The sequence below is a fragment of the Impatiens glandulifera genome, chromosome 2, assembly GCF_907164915.1.
Source record: "Impatiens glandulifera chromosome 2, dImpGla2.1, whole genome shotgun sequence".
Classification (NCBI taxonomy): Eukaryota; Viridiplantae; Streptophyta; class Magnoliopsida; order Ericales; family Balsaminaceae; genus Impatiens; species Impatiens glandulifera.
In genome coordinates this window covers 4,247,508-4,266,609 of record NC_061863.1, presented here as the reverse complement: position 1 = coordinate 4,266,609, position 19,102 = coordinate 4,247,508, and the positions used below count along the sequence as shown (strand labels likewise).

Below are 19,102 nucleotides of genomic sequence, written 5' to 3'. Positions count from 1 at the left end.
TCTCTCGATCAATTTCACTTGTATAAATCTTTCGTCGATAAAATTTCACTTGTTCTTTTTTTCTTAAACGATCAAACTTCACTCGTTCAATCTCTCATTTTTACGATCAAATTCACTCGTTCGACCTTTCACTTCGAACTTTACTCGTTCGATATTTCTTCTTCAACATTATGTCACAATTTGTTTCTCAACGTAAAAACAAAACCGTAACCTAATTTCATTTTATGTGATCAAACCTTAGCTCGATTCCTCTTCTCAATATTAATCAACATGTTCGATTTTCGCAACATTAGATCACGATTTGTTTCCTTATGATTAAATCACAACTTGATTCATCTTCTCAATGTCGAACCAAACATGTTTGATTTCTCTCTTTTCAACCTTCAACTCCAAACAAAGTTGTAAGTGATCGAAAAATTGTTCTTTTGTCTTTTGTCAAGTATAAGACATAATCTTCATACTCATTATCTCTCAAGAAATTTCTCAAACTTCCTTTGCTCTAAGAATCTCTCCAATCCCACTTTAGCGTGATATTCTCCATTTCTAAGCTCCCAATATAGTGAACAATTTTCATACCTTTGACTTAAAAATTACGATAATATAAAAACAATAGAGATACTGTAAAATAGATAACATGAGATTTGACAAGTTTCAGACAATTAAATCTACTGTTTGGTAGTAGCCAATTCTATAAAAATAAAATTTGTGAAGAATGGTATAACAAATAATCTTAAATTGCAATATATTAATGACCATTAAATGTCTTATTACTAATTAATATGTATCCCGTGCATTTGCACGAGTAATAATATAAAAATCCGTGAATAAAATATTACGGTAAAATTTTTATGGGCGGGTCAACCCACAATCCGACCCAAATATCCATTTACTCTCACATATATCCAAATTAACCACAGCTCTCGACCCGGCAATCTGGACACTTTAAAATTAAGCATCATTATATATATAGATTAGTTAGTTAAAAAGTTGACTTATATTGTTAAAATGTCACGCGCTTATCAAATTTTGGGTTGAATTTAAAATATAAAGTGTTATTAGCCTAGTTGGTTAAAAGGTTTTATTTGTTTTTGTTAGGTTGCAAGTTCGAACCATACTTATAGCATTTTTTTATTTTATTTTTAACCGTTTTAAGTTTATGGGCGGGTCAACCCACAATCCGACCCAAGTATCCATTTACTCTCACATATATCTATTAACCACAGCTCTCGACCCGGCAATTCGGACACTTTAAAAATTAAGCATCATTATATATATAGAGATTAGTTAGATAAAAAAATTGAACTTATATTATTAAAATGTCACGCGTTTATCAAATTTTGAGTTGAATTTAAAATATAAAATGTTATTAGCCTAGTTGGTTAAAAGGTTGTACCGTTTTAAGTTTTTGGGCGGGTCAACCCACAATACGACCCAAATATCCATTTACTCTCACATATATCCAAATTAACCACAGCTCTCGACCCGGCAATTTGGACACTTTAAAAATTAAGCATCATTATATATATAGATTACATTTTTTTTTAGTTTATTTGGCATATATATTTAGCAAAGTTTTTCACATCTACATATAATTGTATAAATTAATGAAGATCCATGCCAAAAAGAGTCTAATAATACAATTTTAAATACAAATGAGATGACATTTTTAGCACACTCATCCAATAATGATTTTCTTGGTTTGAAGCATCTTCATCTATTCATATTCATCAATCACCACCACTAAACATTTAACACTAGCTCGAGTCCGATGGATCCGTCGTCGGTTACTACTGAAGAGGCGACGGCGTACAATAGCGAGACTGTGAAGAAGAAGGCAAAGCTTTATTCTACACTCTCTGCACTTCTCGATGATCCCATTCTCTCTGATGTATCGAAGAAACCGACGTTATCTGATGTCGATACCCTAATCAATTTGGAGCTCGGCAGCGCCATGCGAATCTCTGTCCTTAAAAAGGACAGCACCTCCTTCGGTAACCTTCAATTGGAAGTTCATCTGCAGTCTTTTCCTTGTCTTCTAAATTGGATATCTAATTTCTGATTCAGATGTTGCAGTTAATAATTCGGCGAATGTCAAGGATCTGAAATTGGCTATTAAGAAGAAAGTTAATGAGAGGGAGCAATCCAACATGGGACATCGTCAAATTTCCTGGTCTGTTTGTTTGTCTCCCCTTCCCCTTTCTTCTCCACTTTTAATTAATTAGAATTTGATTTCCAGATTCAAACTGAATTTACAGGAAACATGTATGGAAGAATTTCTGTCTTTCTTGTCAAAACGTTAAGATGCTTGACGACAGCTCCTCCTTGCAAGATCACGGCCTTCGCAACAACGCTCAGGTGATTGTTTTCTATTATCCAAAGAAACAGAAAAAGACTATTTGTCACCAAACAAACATAAATTTGCATCCTCTAAACTGACATGTTCATCTTCATTTAGATAGTTTAATTTGAATGTCAATGTCAATGGTGATATTTGTTCATATCCAGGTGCATTTTATCCCCTACGTCGCGTCAAAGGAATTCCAACGACATTCTAAAAGGAGAAAGCATCGCTTCTTTCATGGCCTAAACCGGAAAACATGAGGGAATATCACTTCTTTTGTCTGGTATAGTGGTCTAAAGCTTTCATTTTCCTTCATATATGACAAAAAAGGATCAATATCTTGATCATTTGCTTTGTTCATATTATATCTTACAGTATTAAATACTAAAATTGATGGAAATGGTTCAGACAGAAACTCATCATACATATATGTGGTCTATTGATCAAGAAGAGAGAAACCATTAAAGCAGCATGTATCATTATGCTCTTATTATTGAATCAAGGAAAAAGAAGAAAAAAACTCCAATGCCTAGTGATTCTTATTCAATTAAGGATGACAACAAATTCATTGTCTTCCTATGTGTTTTCATTTGATTATAATCTCTGTCAGTTTCATTTCATTTCTCTGTAGGAAGATCACATTTGATCCACTCAGAATAGCCACCAGCCATATCAGTGATGGAGGTAAAACCCTGCCACCAAGAAAATGTAAGGATATAAAACAATGTAGTCAAAGTAGTTTTATTCTACTTTAGATAGATTGCAGTTTGAATGTTGTAGTTTCATTTCTTGCTTCAAAATAGGGGATAGTCTTTACTTACAGCAGATAAAAGATCAGCTGCAGCCATATTTGAACGTCTCCCACTTTGACAACCCTGAATAATAATCATACTGAAATTAGGAATGTTGGAATTTGTTTGAGTACTGTAAATAGGATTCCTTCGAGAAAAAGGACATACAATGACGATTTTATCCTTCTTCTCAAACTGTGATGATACCTCCTCTACAAACTTAGGGTTTTTTGACATTCCTGTAAAATAAAAACAGGGTTAATTCACTGTGTTAGTTTGTCGATTAGATTCTACTTAGTTATACCTCTCTATTAGTCTTTATTTTGCATAAATTTATATGTTATATGAATTTGGGTTTCTCTCATTTAAAGGCTTATTATTGCCATTATCTTCTCCATATCTTGAAAATATACCTGTCCAACTCCTGAACATATAAGGAACATTCATAGACCCTGAAACATGTCCAGCAATGAATTCATCACAAGTCCTGAAACAATCAAAACAAAAATGTCATTTTTAAACAGAAATCTCAACTGTTATTGGAATAATAATTTTCTTTACTCTGCTTTGATTACATAAATTTACCTAACATCCAAATACTTATGGCCATCCCGAATGAGCTCTGCTGCTTTACCAACTGAAACCAATTCAGGCTCAACGCTTGTTTCAGATTTTTGTGTATAATGGTGAAGAAGCACCCATCTTTCAAATCATTAGACACCATTTTTTTTTTCCTTTTAGTCAACATTCATAGCATGCATACAATATATAAACATTTTATTTTGAAAAAAGTTATAACGTAAACCTGAATCCCCGGTTCGGTAAACATGGATGTGGGATCTCGGTTAGCACCTTAGACAATGACATATGATGGAGGGTTGTTCTTGCTATCATCATTGTGCTTTTCTTTCAATTGACCTTTGCTTTGTGGGGGAGTTTTAGAAGTGGTAGCAGCTAGATCCTCCTAAGTTGGCTGTTGTGAATTCCAATAGCCAATTCTTCTTTACAATTTGGAATTGCTCTTCTTTATGATAAAAATTCATGTGTTGCTACCTAATATGGGAATACATTATTTGGAGAAAACTCTCTTTAATTATTTCCTAATTTTGATATAAGCTTGTAAACTATCTTTTATTTTCATTTAGGCCCTTCAAGTTTAAGATCACCCACATTTTAACACACAGCTACATTGATGTTTCTCTTAGGCCTTGTTCGTATTTGGGTTTTCAAAATAACCTAACCAAATCAATTGTCATTTCACTCCCCCTTTCATCATTCAAATCAATCAAGTCATTAACCAAAATACTAAAATACCCTTTATTTTAAATTATAATTATTTATTTTATTTATATATATCAATACACTTTAAGTCTTTTTACAAAAAAAATATCATCATTTCCTCAAAATTATCACCAATCATTACCAATAATCATTTTTCTCTCTTTCCAGGTTATTTAAATAACCTGGACCGAACAAGCCCTTAGATGACCTGGAGTGGACCATCTTCATTCCTTTTTAAAGAGGGGTGACCTTTAATCAAAATAAAAATGCTAGGAGTTTATATTAAAATTTAGAAATATTATAGGGGCTTATTTATGATTTTCTCTTTTATTTTATTACCAAATTTTGGTGAGTCTATTTTATGATAGTATCGTGACTATTAAATTTGATATATTTTCCATTTTAGATATGCTCAATCATTCAATTTAAATTAAAATATATATTATAAGTAATTAAATATATGAGATTAAAAAGTTAGAGTGCTTCACAAATAATTTTAAATCAATCATTTTAAACTTTTTCAGGCCAACATCTGCGGGTCAAAATTTAGATCATTTGTATTTTGTTCGTCGACATTTTGTTTAGTTATATAGAATTTTTATCTCGGATGTTTTTAATTCAAATAATATTTCCAACTTTTGGTGTATCATCTAATGCTCTTACTTGTTGATTGTCTTGATATTATTTTCTTGAGTTTACGTACATCCCTTACTCAACAAAAATATATAAAGTTGAAAATATATAAAGTTGTTAGATGAGTTTATTTTGTTTTGTTCAATAAAGAGTTTTTTTAAGTTGATATTTGATTGGAGTCCCTCTTACAAGTATCGATTTATGTAGATTTTTCATTATCTTATCGAGTAACATTTTCTAGAGTTGATTACCAATTCACGGAGAATGATAAATTTTAATGCTTTGAAATTAAGCATTATTATATAGATTAGGAAAATTTATGTGCGATGCACACGGATAAAAATATAAACAAAATAAATTTAAAAAAAATATAATAATATGTATTCAATATTTAAAATTCTTAATAAATCACGAATAATATATTAAAATAAAAAAATAAAACACATTAAATATATATTAGTTAGTTAAAAAGTTAAACTTATATGGTTAAGAGTGTCTTGCGTTAATTAAATTTGGTGTTAAATTTAAAATATAATATTTTATTAGTCTAATTGATTAAATAGTTGTATTTGTTTTTGTTAGGTTACAAGTTTGAAACATACATATATTATTTTTAATTTTATTTTTGACCATTTTAAGTTTATGGACGGGTCAACCCACAATTCGACTCAAGTATCATTTACTCTTATATATATATATATATATATATATATATATATATATATATATATATATATATATATATATATATATATATATATATATATATATATATCCAAATTAACCACAATCCTCGATCCGACAATCCGGACACTTTAAAAATTAAGCATCATTATATATTGCTAAATATTAATTCAAATAAAAAATACAACGCATCAAATAAATATTTTGATTTTTTTAGAAAAACGACTTAGTTTAATTTTATAAAAAAACTCCCCAAGGGAAAAATCGGGCATAGTTTCTTTGCTTTATTCTACAATTTAGAATAAACAAAAGTTCGAAAAATTAAAAACAATACAAATATACAAGTCTAATGAATTAACAAGTTTAACAAATCAAAATTATCTCGTTTTAAAATCGCTTATCTTCGTGACTTTGGAGTATCGAATTCCCCATCTTTTGCATGTCCCAATTTTTCTTTTGTCTTTGGGAACCCGCCTCCATGTATCTATTAAAGCTCGTCAATCAATCTCCACATCCTTCCATACCTCTATCGCTGTCCTTCGAACCCTTTCGTATATCCTAGCATTTCTCTCGCCCACTTCTGATAGATAACCGAAGCGAATTCACATATGAAAGTGCTTGTTGGAAATTTTCTACTTTTGGCTCTAGCTAAGGCAACTTCCTTTAATCCCTTGCCAATCTCCCGGAAGACAAGTTAAACCCATGGCCAAGACGAATTCATCCCATACTAGCTAGCTTAGTAAACGAACATCTCCCGAACAAGTGATTGATATATTCTTCATTTACCTCGCATAAAGGGAATCTAGCATCTGGATTATCCATGTACCTTCGTATTCGGTCCTGCGTGTTAAGCCTTTCATGAAATTCCAACCAAAGAATGAATGATTGCCTCGGGATAGCCTTTGAGAACCATACAAGTGGAGTCCATCCAACAATCTGCCCTCTCTCCTATATAACGCTCCATATCTTGTTGGATATTATCTTTTCGTTTTCCTTATCTTCCCACGAATGAATATCGGCTCTATATTGTAATTGAATATTGCTAATATGATCAAGAACCCGCTGCCCTTCTGGAACCCGCATAAGAAGTGAAATTCACTACCCATCTCTTACGTCTCTAACTGTGGCAGTCAAGTAGTCCCTCCTTATACGTATATTTCGGAACTCCTCCCTATGAATAAGTGGCCAGTTTTCAAACCATGGATCGTGTCAAAACAACGTACCTCGACCATCTCTCAATCGTATATCAAATAATGACGCAATGTTGTTCTTTAGCTTCAATATTTTTTTTAGTGACCACGTCATATCGTCTTTTATCTTACTCGTCCAAACGCTAAGTCCTCTTTTCATAAATCTCGAATGGACCCACTTGACCCAAATCAACTCCTGTTTCCTTTCAATCGTTCATAGGTGTTTGTATGAGACTGAAGACCGACGCTTACTGCACTTGGCGACCGAGGATTGCTGCTACTGGCCGAAGACCGGTGTTTGATGCAGCCCAGTGACCGAGAATTGCTGGTGTATGATGCCGCTGATTGAAGACCGACACTTGCTACACTTGGCGAGACATTGGCTACATCCGATCGAGTCAGATTCAATTCTGGACCGAGGGCTAAGTCCTCGACCTTAGAGGCTTAGTCACAATCCATTATTTTTTTTATCTTCTGTTTTCTTTATACTTAGGTTTGTTTGTTTGAATTTTTTTATTTGCTTAGTTAAGGGTTTGTGGCTTTTTTGATCCTAGGTTAGGATAAAATTTTAAAATTAAATCCTAACTAAAATTGAACATAGCCTTAACTTAGACTTGTGATTTTTTTCTTAGACTTATGACTTTTTTTTAACTACAAATATTTTTTAAAATAACCCAAAAATAATGAAATTTTAAAGCCTTTAAATAATTCACTAAAAGCTCTTAAAAATCAATCTACACTTAGGTTAATTAAATTTTGATTAATAATTTGCCTAGTTTTGATTTTAGGATAACTTTATGTGTGAATTATTTGCTCTTGTTTTCAAATTTTGTCTTTGTTTACTTTTACTTTTGTCTAATGCCAACCTTTAAATGTTAAATAGAAAAATCTAAATTTTAAAGCATAAAGATTTTTAAAAGAAATGTCAAAATTAATTAGTAGAGATCTTAGAGGCGTTGTGAGACATAGCGTCTAAAAACTCTTTCCTACACGTAACCAAACGCCGAACTCACTCTCTTAATTTTCTAATTTTTAAAATTAGGTGGCGACTCTCTATTCGTGAGGTTAGTTAATATTGAAAAGATTAAAGTAGGTCTATGACATACTTTCCATTAAAAAACTCCCAATCTCTTCCAAATTCGACGGGACGGTAAGTTATGAAGTTGTCTACAAAATCTCGTTTTATAAACTAAAATTTTTCAAACCTTAAAATTAATTTTTCTCACGTTTTCAAAATATATTTTTTTTAAAAGCGTCCGAGATTTTGCAAACTCGTCGATCAAAAATATGTTTTTTTTTAAATAATCCATCATAGACGGCTGGAGTGAAAGGGTTTATTTAATTATGTTAAGAGAATTGAAAAATGTATTAGGTTAAAAGAATAGAAAGAGTATTATGTTTAGATAATATAGATGAGTTGAGGTTGCTCACGGCTGAGAGGAATTAAGTTTAGAGAATATAAATAGGACTATTGGAGAGGATATTATATAAATATATTATTATATTATATAAATATATTATTTGTTATAAATTATATAATATATAATATATTATTGGTTATAAATTATATAATATATAATATATTATTGGTTATAAATTATATAATATATAACAAAATAAAAAAATAAATTCGATTTTCGGTTTGGTTTTTAAGTTGAAAACTCAACTCGAAAACCAATTCGAAAACCAATTCGAAAACCGTATTTGAATTCAAATTGATTTTAAATTTGATTTGAAAAACAAAAATAAAATTCGAATTCGATTTATTCGAATTCGGTCGGATATTCAGTTTAGACTAAATATTAAACACCCTTAGCGATACTGAATCACAATTTATTTTAAGTCTTAAGAATTTGTTTGAAATTGATTATTTTTCGTTTTTTAACTTTATTTTAATTTGAAATAAACACGCATAATTTTTTTTTAAAATTATATTTTATTATTTGTATGAGTAAACACATGTGAGAATGACATTGTAGTGGTTTGTTACGGAAAGAATGCGATTTTAAAAAACAATTACTCATCTAAAATAATTATTTTAATATTAAATTATTATTTAAAGACTTTAAACAAACTTTATAAACTTATATTTTTCAAATAGAGACTTTATAAAATAATAGAAGAAAATTCATGTTAACCTTTACTTTTATATAACTTTTTATTTCTCTTTTAATGATCAAACAGACAGTTCATTAAACACCATTCATCCTTTTTTAACATAAAAAGAAAAATTGATCCATCTGAATGATCATTTCTTAATAATTAAGAAAGATAACAATAAAATATTCTTAATTAATATGAGCATGTCCCTTGTTTTAATTGAATAAAGACAGACAAATTCACATAGTAATGATACTTCACAAAAGATTTCAGATACGAGTCACTTATCGACAATGTAAAAGTAAGTGAGTTGCTGATTCAATCTCCTCGTGACACATACAATTAACTATAATACAACATTTTTTCAAGCACATGTCATCCGCAATAATTTCACCGTGAATAACGCTTCATTCAAAGAACGAGATTTTAGATGAAATCTTTGACTTCCAAAGTTTTTCCCAACAAAAATTATATGAACTCATCTTAGCGAACAACTTGTAATAATACCCCACATGAAAACTATCCATTTTTTGCCAACGCATAACACCTTGTTCATACGAGGACACTTGTTTGCGTTCTACCAAAAGTAAAATTTATTATGAGACGAACTCTCAATAGTGTTTAATCTATTTCTATATCTTATTCGCTAGCAAAACTATTAGATCGAAGATCAAACATGTCCTTAACTGTGACACTTTTACATATAGCAATGGAATCAAACTACGGATACGTTGTAGTTAGACTTTTAACCCTACATCAACTACCGTCCCAAAAACTGATTGAATAAACATTCTCCACAATGAATTTAGATTAATCACGAAAACTTTTTGCGTAGAATAAATTCTCCTCCAAATATTACACCCCGCTGAATAAAAAGAATTTGGTTGTCCTAATTTTATTTTATTTTAATTTTTCTTTTTCTTTTGTTGAGATTTTATTATTTAATTACTATTAAAATTACATCTTCCTTACACAATTAAGCTGCCAATATACATTTGATTCAGTTACAGCTTCTTTTCCATATAGATATGAAATCATATTTTTCCGTTGTTTCCGGTAATTTTGAAGATAAAGAAACAACAAGCTTAAAACTTTAATTTTTCTAATAAATTTAATCGGAAAATAATATGTTCTTAAATAATGGTTCTCATATCACATATTAGTAAACATGATACTTTCCTTAAATATTTATGCTAAGAATTTTGAACTATATTATTTTATGATATTTAAAACATTTAAACATGCATCGATCCATAGTTGAGCTAATCTTTTTGATATTCGTTTAGAGGTTGTCGATCATCTTCCTTATTGGAGAATAGAGAGTCTATTATAGATAAATGACCATCTTCCTTAAATATATAAGCAAACATGTTAATTATTATCGCTCATAACATAAATGACCTAAACCATATAAATGATTTATCTTATTATATAATTTAATATGAAATAAGTTTTAGTCTTGCCTAACTTGTTGTGTTGCATCAACAAAACAAAAATCACAAATTTGAATGTCAAGTTGAGTCTTAGTCTTACCTAACTTGTTGCGATTGCATCAACAAAACAAAAAAAAACATAAATTTGAATGTCAAGTTGAGTCTTAGTCTTACCTAACTTGTTGTGCTTGCATCAACAAAACAAAAAACACAAATTTAAATGTCAGTCTTAGTCTTAGCTAACTTGTTGCGTTTTAAAATAATAAACACACATGACACAACTAAAGGTATCCTACCTACATGATTTATGTATCTGTTATAAAATGTCAAGTTGAGTTGTTAATAATATCAATGATAAAGACAATATTTGACTTTTTTTTCACAAATAATAATAATAATAATAATAATTCAGGTTGGTTGTGTGATACACCACCATACATCCATGTCCATTCTTGATTTATTATCATTCAATTGATGTAAAAAGAACATTGTACATGACTTTTGACAACTCTCGTTACAACAAAAACATTGACGAACCCTTTGCATTCTTACCGTGAATACAACAACAGAAAGCAAAATGGAAATCATAGCAGTTAAGGCGGCGGTGCTAGTGCTGGGAAATCTGGTTACCTTTCTTAAAAATGAAACTCAATTAATGGCTGGTATTTGCCAGAGAGTGAGTATTTTGAAGGATGATTTGGAATACATGCATTCTTTTCTGAAGATTGCGGAATCAATAGATGAAAAGGACGATGAGCTGAAGATATGGGTGAAACAAGTCAGAGACGTGGCTTATGAGACTGAAGACGCTGTGGAAGACTTCTTGCTTCGTTTGACACCACCATTTCGTCACTGCCTTAGTACATGGCTCTTTCATCTGCAAGGTCTGAGAATAAGGTGTCGCTTATCTGGTACGATAAAACTCATTAACTTGAAGATGAAAGGAATCAAAGAAAGAAGAGAGACCTTTTCTCTTCCGAGTACACATGTTGAATTAGGAGGTATGAACCTTAGACTTGAAGCTCTATTTATTGATGATACTGCTGTTGTGGGAAGTGATGATTCTAAGAGCCAATTGATTTCAATGCTTAATGTGGGAGATAAGGATCTATTTATCGTCACTGTGGTTGGGATGGGTGGCGTAGGAAAGACTACTCTTGTGAGGAAAGTCTATGAGAGTCTCTCTAAGGAGGACTTTGAATGTCAAGCTTGGATTACTGTTTCTCAGTCATTTACATGCTTGGAACTTCTTCGAGATTCCTTGAAGAGCTTCATGGAAAAAACTAAAGAAGTAAGAAATGAAGAAATAGACAAAATGAACGTGACTCAATTGATCGATAAACTGAAGATTTATCTGCAACAAAAGAAGTACATTATTGTGTTTGATGATATTTGGAGCGTTGAGGCGTGGGATCAGGTTAGATTTGCATTTCCTTGTTGCTCGCGTGGGAGTAGGATCATCTTCTCTACACGTAACGGAGACATAGCCTCGTCAACTGAAATCACTAATCGCATGTTCAATCTCAATCCTTTGTTTGATAAAGAATCTTGGACCCTTTTCTGCATGAAAGCTTTTCGAGGTGATAAATACAAAAGTGTTTGTCCCGAAGAGATGCACGATATCTCGTGGAGTCTGATGAAAAAGTGCGGAGGACTGCCTCTCGCAATTGTAGTCCTTGGGGATTTGCTGGCTAAAAGGGAGAAACATGTTCTGGAATGGCAGAAAGTTCTGGAAAGCCTATCTCCCAAAACAAGAATCATTTCGGGACTTGAGAGACTAGAGAGAATATGTTTACTCAGTTACAATGACTTGCCAAATCATCTCAAATGTTGCATCTTGTACACAAGCATGTTTCCGGAGGATTATGTCATCACAAGATCGAGGCTCATTCGCTTATGGGTGTCTGAAGGATTCGTGGAAGACAGACCAGGAGGATATACCCGTGAAGAGGTTGCTGAGGGCTACCTGAATGAATTGGTAAACAGAAGTATGATTCAAATTGTTTTGAAAGACAATTTCAACCGGGTCAAGACTTGTCAACTTCACGATGTCTTGCGAGATGTTCTTCAAAGGAAATCCAGAGACGAGTCATTTTCCATTGTGTTGAACGATGAAAATCTATTACAATCAAGTGAGAAGATTCACCGTGTAGCAATCTATGAGAATTTCCATCGGCAAACTCCCAAAGGAGCCAAGATATCACTATTCACAGGCCTTCGATCCTTACTTCTCTTTGGTATCTCGGAAGATGTTATTGATAATGTTAATGGTAATGGTATATTGTTAAAGACATATTTATATGGTTGTCGATCGCTGAGGGTGGTGGAGCTTGAAAGGGTACCGCTTATCGATTTCCCTGAAGAGTTAACTGAATTGATTCACTTGAAACACCTGAGTTTGAGGGGGAATATTAATATAAAAGATATTCCAGACTCTATAAGAAAGTTGAGGTATCTAGAGATACTTGATCTCCAATCTTGTGATATAAAATATCTGTCGCAGAGGATCCTAGATTTGAAGAATCTTCGACAACTGCGTTTCTCTTCAGTTAAAGTTCCCTCCGGGATAGGAAAGTTGAGCAAGTTAGAGAAATTGATTGGGTTTGAAGTGGATCAGAAGAATGTGAATGTGGTAGAAGAAATTGGAATATTGACAAATTTAAAGAGTCTAGCTGTTCTGAAAGTAAATGAACAAAACTGGACGCATCTATCCCCCACGTTGGAGAAATTGACGCGACTGACTGCTTTATACCTTTCATCACACGAAGCAACTGCCAATATTGATGAAGGCCTTTCTCTAACTTGCTCATCTCCTCCACTACATTTGCAGCGCCTTTACCTAACGGCCAATTTGCAAAGATTGCCTAGCTGGATCATTGAACTTAGATATCTTGGAAAATTAGTTCTTTTGCATTCTAGGCTCGAGAATGATCCATTAAGAGCACTTCAGGGATTGGAAAACTTGGTAGTGCTTCATTTCCTAGAAGAATCTTATTTGGGAGAGGAATTAAGTTGTGATATTGGAAGCTATCCAAAGCTTAAGGAGCTCCACCTCAGTGGATTGGCGTTTTTGAAAAGGATAGTATTCTCAGAAGGAGCTATGCCTAAGCTAAGAGATCTAGAATTCAAAAGATGTCCAAGTCTAGAAAAGGTACCCAGGACAAAATATCTGTCTTTAGTGGAAATACCTGGTATTGTTGAATTATGGAGTCTATAATTAAAATAAATTTTATAATTGTTAATTAAAGTTTATTAAGGTCTTGTTCGGATTGGGGTTTTTAAAAAAATTTAGAGTGGGAAAAATGTAATGATTGGTGATGATTTTGAGGAGGTGATGATTATTTTTGGTAAAAAGACTTAAAGGGTATTGATATATAAGAATAAAATAAAAAATAATAATTTAAAATAGAGGGTATTTTAGTATTTTGGTTAATGAAATGAGTGATGTGATTGTTGAGAAGTGATTGATTGAAAAATTAATTTGTAATGGGTTTTTTAAAAAACCCAAAGAGAACAAGGCATAAGTTTGTATTTAGGTTTGGGTTTAAACTTGACCAAGAGTTTTAGATTTTATTATATTAATGTTTATTCTATAAATATGTTATTATTAATGGTTTATATGATTAAAATATAATTTTAAAGATAAAGTGTTAAAAGACAAAAACTTTGTATTTATTCTTTTTCATAGTAAAATTTGGTGGTGGCTAGAATAGACATATAGTGAAGCATATAATCTATATTTTGTTTTTTCAAAACAATGTATCTAACATAAATTTCTACAACTTCTTGGCTCTAATAATCTCTCTAATTTCACTTTAGCTTCATTTTTAAGTTCTCAATATAGTGAACAATTTTTATATTTTTGATTAAAAATCATGATAATATAAAACGACAGAGATACGGTAAAATAGATAACACGAGATTTAACAAGTTTCGGACAATAATATTTACGTGAGTTGTCAATTCTATTTTAAATACAAATGAGATGACATTTTTAGCACACTCATCCAATAATAATTTTCTTGGCTTGAACCATCTTCATCTACTTCACATTCATCAATCATCCTCTCTTATCTTCCTTTGTATAGAGCTTGCATATAGCTACTTTTGTAAGGATCAATATCACAATTCAGTTGTAATAAGACTCAAGCTAATTTGGATAATTAATGATGGGTATGAGCTTGCACAATATAGTTTAGTAACTTGTCATCTCTTTAAGATTTATCTGTATGTCCTTCTCGACTTATATTTATCAAATTTAAGAATATAACACAAACTAATCTAATTGAATAAATGATACAAGTTGTTATGGATTATTAAGGTATGAACTTTTCTACTACTTATACCTATAGTTAGTGTCCCATTTTATGATCTCTATATCATAAAATTTTTAATTCTTGTTTGAGTAAAGTACCCTTATACAGCACCTTCATACCGCACCTATCTCATTTGGCAAAAAAAGAAAAAATATTTTTTTCTCTTTTACATTTTTTTTAAGATATGTTTTATTTTTTTGCCAAATGAGGTATGTGTTATATGAAAGTGTTGTATAAGGGTGCTGTATATATCATTACTCTTCTTGTTTCTAGTTTATTATCGAATTAAGTTTAAACAAGTTTTGTAAATTATTCATTTGTTCATGAAAATAACAAAATTCTATCATTTTTTAAAATATTAAATTGTTATACTTTATAAACGAACTTCATTTAAAAATATTTTGATAAAATAATGAATGTAATTCTAATAAAGTAATATTTTACATTTTATATGTATGATTTATAAAAAATGAGATTTTTTTTAAAAATTTATAATTAGAGAAACAAAGGGAAATTTGACCAAATGATTCTAAAAATAGTCTTAAATACATTAGTGACCAGCGCATAAATTAAATTGCGCAAATGATCACTTTAAAATATTTTTACGAAATTAACCCGTCTCGCGAAATAAAGCAGGTGAAAAGTCCAAAATATTTTCGCAGTATCGTCACGTGAAGGGCAGGATAGTCAAACGAATGACACGATTTTCACCTTCTTTTCCTACGCAACGATGAGACAGGATAATTTCGTCAGAATATTTTAAAATTTTTTGTCGTTCAAATTCCCAAACAAAGATGGGCGAACAGAAAACACTAAACATTAAGCAGTAGCTCGAGGTCCAATTGATCCGTCGGCGGTTATTGAAGAAGCGGTAGCGGCGTACAATAGCGAGATTGTGAAGATGTCAAGGTTGTATTCTACACTCTCGGCACTCCTCGATGATCCCATTCTCGCCGATGTATCGAAGTACCGACGTTATCCGACGTGGATACCCTAATCAATTTGGAGCTCGGCAGCACCATGTGCATATCTGTCCTTAAAATGGACTAACACCTCCTTCGGTAACCTTCCATTGAAACTTCATCTGCAGTCTTTTCCTTGTCTTCTAAATTGGATATTCAGATGATGCAGTTAATAATTCGGCAAATGTGAAGGATATGAAATTGGCGATTAAGAAGAAAGTTAATGAGATGGAACAATCCAACATGGGACATCATCAAATTTCCTGGTCTGTTTGTTTGTCTCCCCTTCCTTTCTTCTCCACTTTTAATTGATTAGAATTTGATTTCCAGATTCAAACTGAATTTACAGGAAACATGTATGGAATAATTTGTCTTTCTTGTCAAAATGTTAAGATGCTTGACGACAACTCCTCCTCACAAGATCACGGCCTTCGCAACAACGCTCATGTGATTGTTTTCTATTACCCTAAACCAGAAAAGACTATTTGTCACCAAATAAACATAAATTTGCATCCTCTAAACTTTAGATAGTTTTGAATGTCAATGTCAATGGTGATGTTTGTTCATATCCAGGTACATTTTATCCCCTACGCGCCTCATGATGGAAATACACCACAACGGTAAACAACAAAATGCGGAATTTATCTTTCGTTTTACAACATTTTTCCAAATCGTTTAAACCTATAAGGAAGCTAACAAATAGGTATGCAAAAGGCAATCAAAACAGCCCTAAAACAGTGAGTAACACACCAAGCAAGCACGCACACAAACAACACAAAATTTTAGCGTGGAAAATTCATCAATGGGTAAAATCACGGGACACCTAGTGCCGCTTAAAATCCACTATCTCCAGCAAGAGAGCAATACAAAAGTCTTCTCTAGACAATACTAGAGGCATATAAATTCATAATACCCTTGGAAACATGCACATCAAGGATATGGAAACAATCAAAGAACAAGAAAGGAAGAATATCACTGAAATAAATACTACTGTTCCAGCAACGAAATTCCGACCTACAGACCTCAAAATCCGATCTCCACCGTCCAGAATGTTGGCCCAGAAGTTGTGAAACTTCGGTCCAAAAATTAGGAAGATCCAATGGTGCAAACTTCGGCGATCATCAAAACACTAAAACTACTAGAACTTGAAGTTTTTCCCTCTTTTCTTTCTTGATTTTTCTCTCACTTTCTCTTGCTCTTATTTCTTGCAAAAGAAGTTTTCTCCCCTTTTATTTTTCTTCCAAATAAGTGAATTAAGTGAGGCCCAAGATGGGCCTATTTGATGGGATTTTCCTCATGGACTAAGGAAAACAAAAAACCCAACAAATCTCCCCCTTTTCCTGACTATGAGGAAGAGTTCGCCATCCCGGCGATCGAACAACACACCTTCAATATTTCCCTTGCCAATGCCTTTGTCAACATATCGGAACCATTATCATCAGTATGAACTTTATCAAGTTCAAACAACCCATCTTCAAGAGATTCTATAATCCAATTATATCGCACATTAATATTTTTCATTCTCTTATTTAACATGAAATTCTTAGTAGCACTTTTATTATCACAAAGAACCATGTAGCACTATTGCTTGAAGCCAAGCTCCTGCAGAAATCTTTTCAACCACAATAGTTCTTGGCAAGATTTCGTTGTTGCCATATACTCAGACTCTGTTGTCGATAATACCACACATTTTTGCAATCTTAATTGCCATGAAACAACTCCCCCTACAAATATTATCAAATATCCAGAAGTGGATTTCATGTTATCCTTATTTCCAGTCATATCAGAATCTGTGTATCCCATAAGCACCGACTTTTCATTTCCAAATGTGATACCCAATTTGGAAGTACCGCGCAGATATTTGAGAATTTATTTAACTACTTCCCAATGCTTCCTACCAGGATTTGACAGAAACTGACTAACAACACCAACTTCATGAGCTAAATCCGGCATTGTACACACCATAACATACATCAAGCTACCAACCGATGAGGCATATGGAACCTTATCCATATCTTCAATGTCCTCCTTTGAAGTAGGACAATCTTTGTTCAACTTAGCAATTCTTCATGCATTCTTGCCAACGATAAGCATGACATCAACATAAAGCAATAAAATAATGAAATCATCATCACCAAACCTCTGAAAGAAAACACAATGATCTGAAGTAGTCTTTCAGTAGCCTTGCTCCCCCATAATAGACTCAAACTTCTTATACCACTGTCTCGGTGCCTGCTTCAACCCATATAGACTTTTCTGAAGTCTACACACATAGTCTTCTTTACCTTCTACATGAAACCCTTCAGGCTGCTCCATGTAGATTTCCTTATCCAATTCACCGTGAAGGAAATCAGTCTTGACATCCATTTGCTCAACCTCAAGATCAAGACTTACTACTAAACCGAGAACCACCCGAATAGAACCTATCTTCACAACCGGAGAGAAAATCTCATCGAAATCAATACCCTTTTCTGGCTAAATCCTTTGACCACCAATCTAGCTTTGTATCTAGGTTGTGAGGATAACTCATCGGTCTTCACCTTATAAACCCACTTGTTCTTCGATGCTTTCTTGCCTTTAGGAAACTTCACCAACTCATAAGTATTGTTCTTATACAAGAAATCCATCTCATCTTGCATAGCTTCAGCTCATTATTTTTTGTGCTCATCTTCTACAGCTTCTGCATAACACTCAGGCTCCCCCTCATCAGTGAGAAGAACATACTCATTTGCATAATAACGTACAGAAGGATGACGATCTCTCGTAGACCGTCTGAGTGGAACACATGGTGGCATGTCTGTAACTGGTAACTCTGGATGAACAACTTCATCTACATCTTGCTCTTGAGCATCAACATCATCAGCACCATGGTCATCAATAGAAACATCATCTCTAACCTATGTGTCAACATGTTGTAGAGGAACTAGACCCAAATCAATAAGATCATCACTATGTCGAGGAATCGTCTTTGTCTTCTCAACATCCTTCAAAATCTGATTTTCAATAAACACAACATCCCGGATTCGAACAAGCTTCTTCTGAACTGGATCATAAAGCCTATACCCAAACTCATCATCGCCATAGCCGAGGAACGCGCAAAGCTTAGACTTCACATCAAGCTTTGACCTTTCATCTTTGGGAATATTCACAAATGCCTTGCATCCAAAGACTCGCAAGTGACTGTAAGAAACATCTTTGTCGCTCCAAACCCTGTTAGGAACATCAAACTGCAAAGGAACACAAGGGGTTAGATTAATAACATGTACCGCCGTGTTCAACGCTTCACCCCAAAAGGAACGCGGCAACCCTAAATGTGAAAGCAAACATCTGACTCTCTCAACCAATGTTCTGTTCATCCGCTCTGTTAAGCC

The 19,102-nt window shown here is 32.8% G+C and overlaps 3 protein-coding genes and 1 pseudogene across 4 annotated transcripts; 3 read left to right on the top strand and 1 right to left on the bottom strand.

Annotated features, from left to right (window-relative positions):
* Positions 1 to 1,688: 1,688 nt before the first annotated feature.
* Positions 1,689 to 2,701, top strand: LOC124926750 (U11/U12 small nuclear ribonucleoprotein 25 kDa protein-like). Of its 2 annotated transcripts, none has more exons than XM_047467040.1 (4): positions 1,689 to 1,991; positions 2,074 to 2,170; positions 2,256 to 2,355; positions 2,506 to 2,701. In XM_047467040.1, exons 1-4 carry the CDS (start codon positions 1,769 to 1,771, stop codon positions 2,599 to 2,601), a joined length of 516 nt encoding a protein of 171 aa, XP_047322996.1. In that variant the 5' UTR covers positions 1,689 to 1,768; the 3' UTR covers positions 2,602 to 2,701. The 2 variants fall into 2 exon arrangements, with proteins under 2 accessions (XP_047322996.1, XP_047322995.1); XM_047467039.1 differs by having other exon boundaries at positions 1,690 to 1,991; positions 2,065 to 2,170.
* Positions 2,702 to 2,958: 257 nt separating this feature from the next.
* Positions 2,959 to 6,590, bottom strand: LOC124924178 (thiosulfate sulfurtransferase 16, chloroplastic-like). Its single transcript, XM_047464252.1, has 5 exons — positions 6,517 to 6,590; positions 3,718 to 3,834; positions 3,546 to 3,619; positions 3,163 to 3,371; positions 2,959 to 3,033 (listed from the first exon to the last, which is right to left on the bottom strand). Exons 1-5 carry the CDS (start codon positions 6,588 to 6,590, stop codon positions 2,959 to 2,961), a joined length of 549 nt encoding a protein of 182 aa, XP_047320208.1.
* Positions 6,591 to 11,030: 4,440 nt separating this feature from the next.
* On the top strand, positions 11,031 to 13,670 carry LOC124924177 (disease resistance protein RPM1-like). The gene has a single exon (XM_047464251.1). The coding sequence runs from the start codon at positions 11,031 to 11,033 to the stop codon at positions 13,668 to 13,670; it is 2,640 nt and encodes an 879-aa protein (XP_047320207.1).
* Positions 13,671 to 14,622: 952 nt separating this feature from the next.
* LOC124924176 lies at positions 14,623 to 16,355 on the top strand (annotated as a pseudogene).
* The last annotated feature ends 2,747 nt before the right edge of the window (positions 16,356 to 19,102 follow it).

Coding starts and splice junctions, on each gene's coding strand:
- LOC124924177 (XM_047464251.1), top strand. CDS start 11,031: ATGGAAATCATAGCAGTTAAGGCGGCGGTGCTAGTGCTGGGAAATCTG.
- LOC124924178 (XM_047464252.1), bottom strand. CDS start 6,590: ATGAAAGGCTTAACACGCAGGACCGAATACGAAGGTACATGGATAATC. Junction 3,620..3,717: donor CATAAGTATTTGGATGTTAG/GTAAATTTATGT, acceptor TGATTGTTTCAG/GACTTGTGATGAATTCATTG. Junction 3,372..3,545: donor TATGTTCAGGAGTTGGACAG/GTATATTTTCAA, acceptor TTTATTTTACAG/GAATGTCAAAAAACCCTAAG.
- LOC124926750 (XM_047467039.1), top strand. CDS start 1,769: ATGGATCCGTCGTCGGTTACTACTGAAGAGGCGACGGCGTACAATAGC. Junction 1,992..2,064: donor AAAGGACAGCACCTCCTTCG/GTAACCTTCAAT, acceptor TTTCTGATTCAG/ATGTTGCAGTTAATAATTCG. Junction 2,171..2,255: donor GGACATCGTCAAATTTCCTG/GTCTGTTTGTTT, acceptor CTGAATTTACAG/GAAACATGTATGGAAGAATT.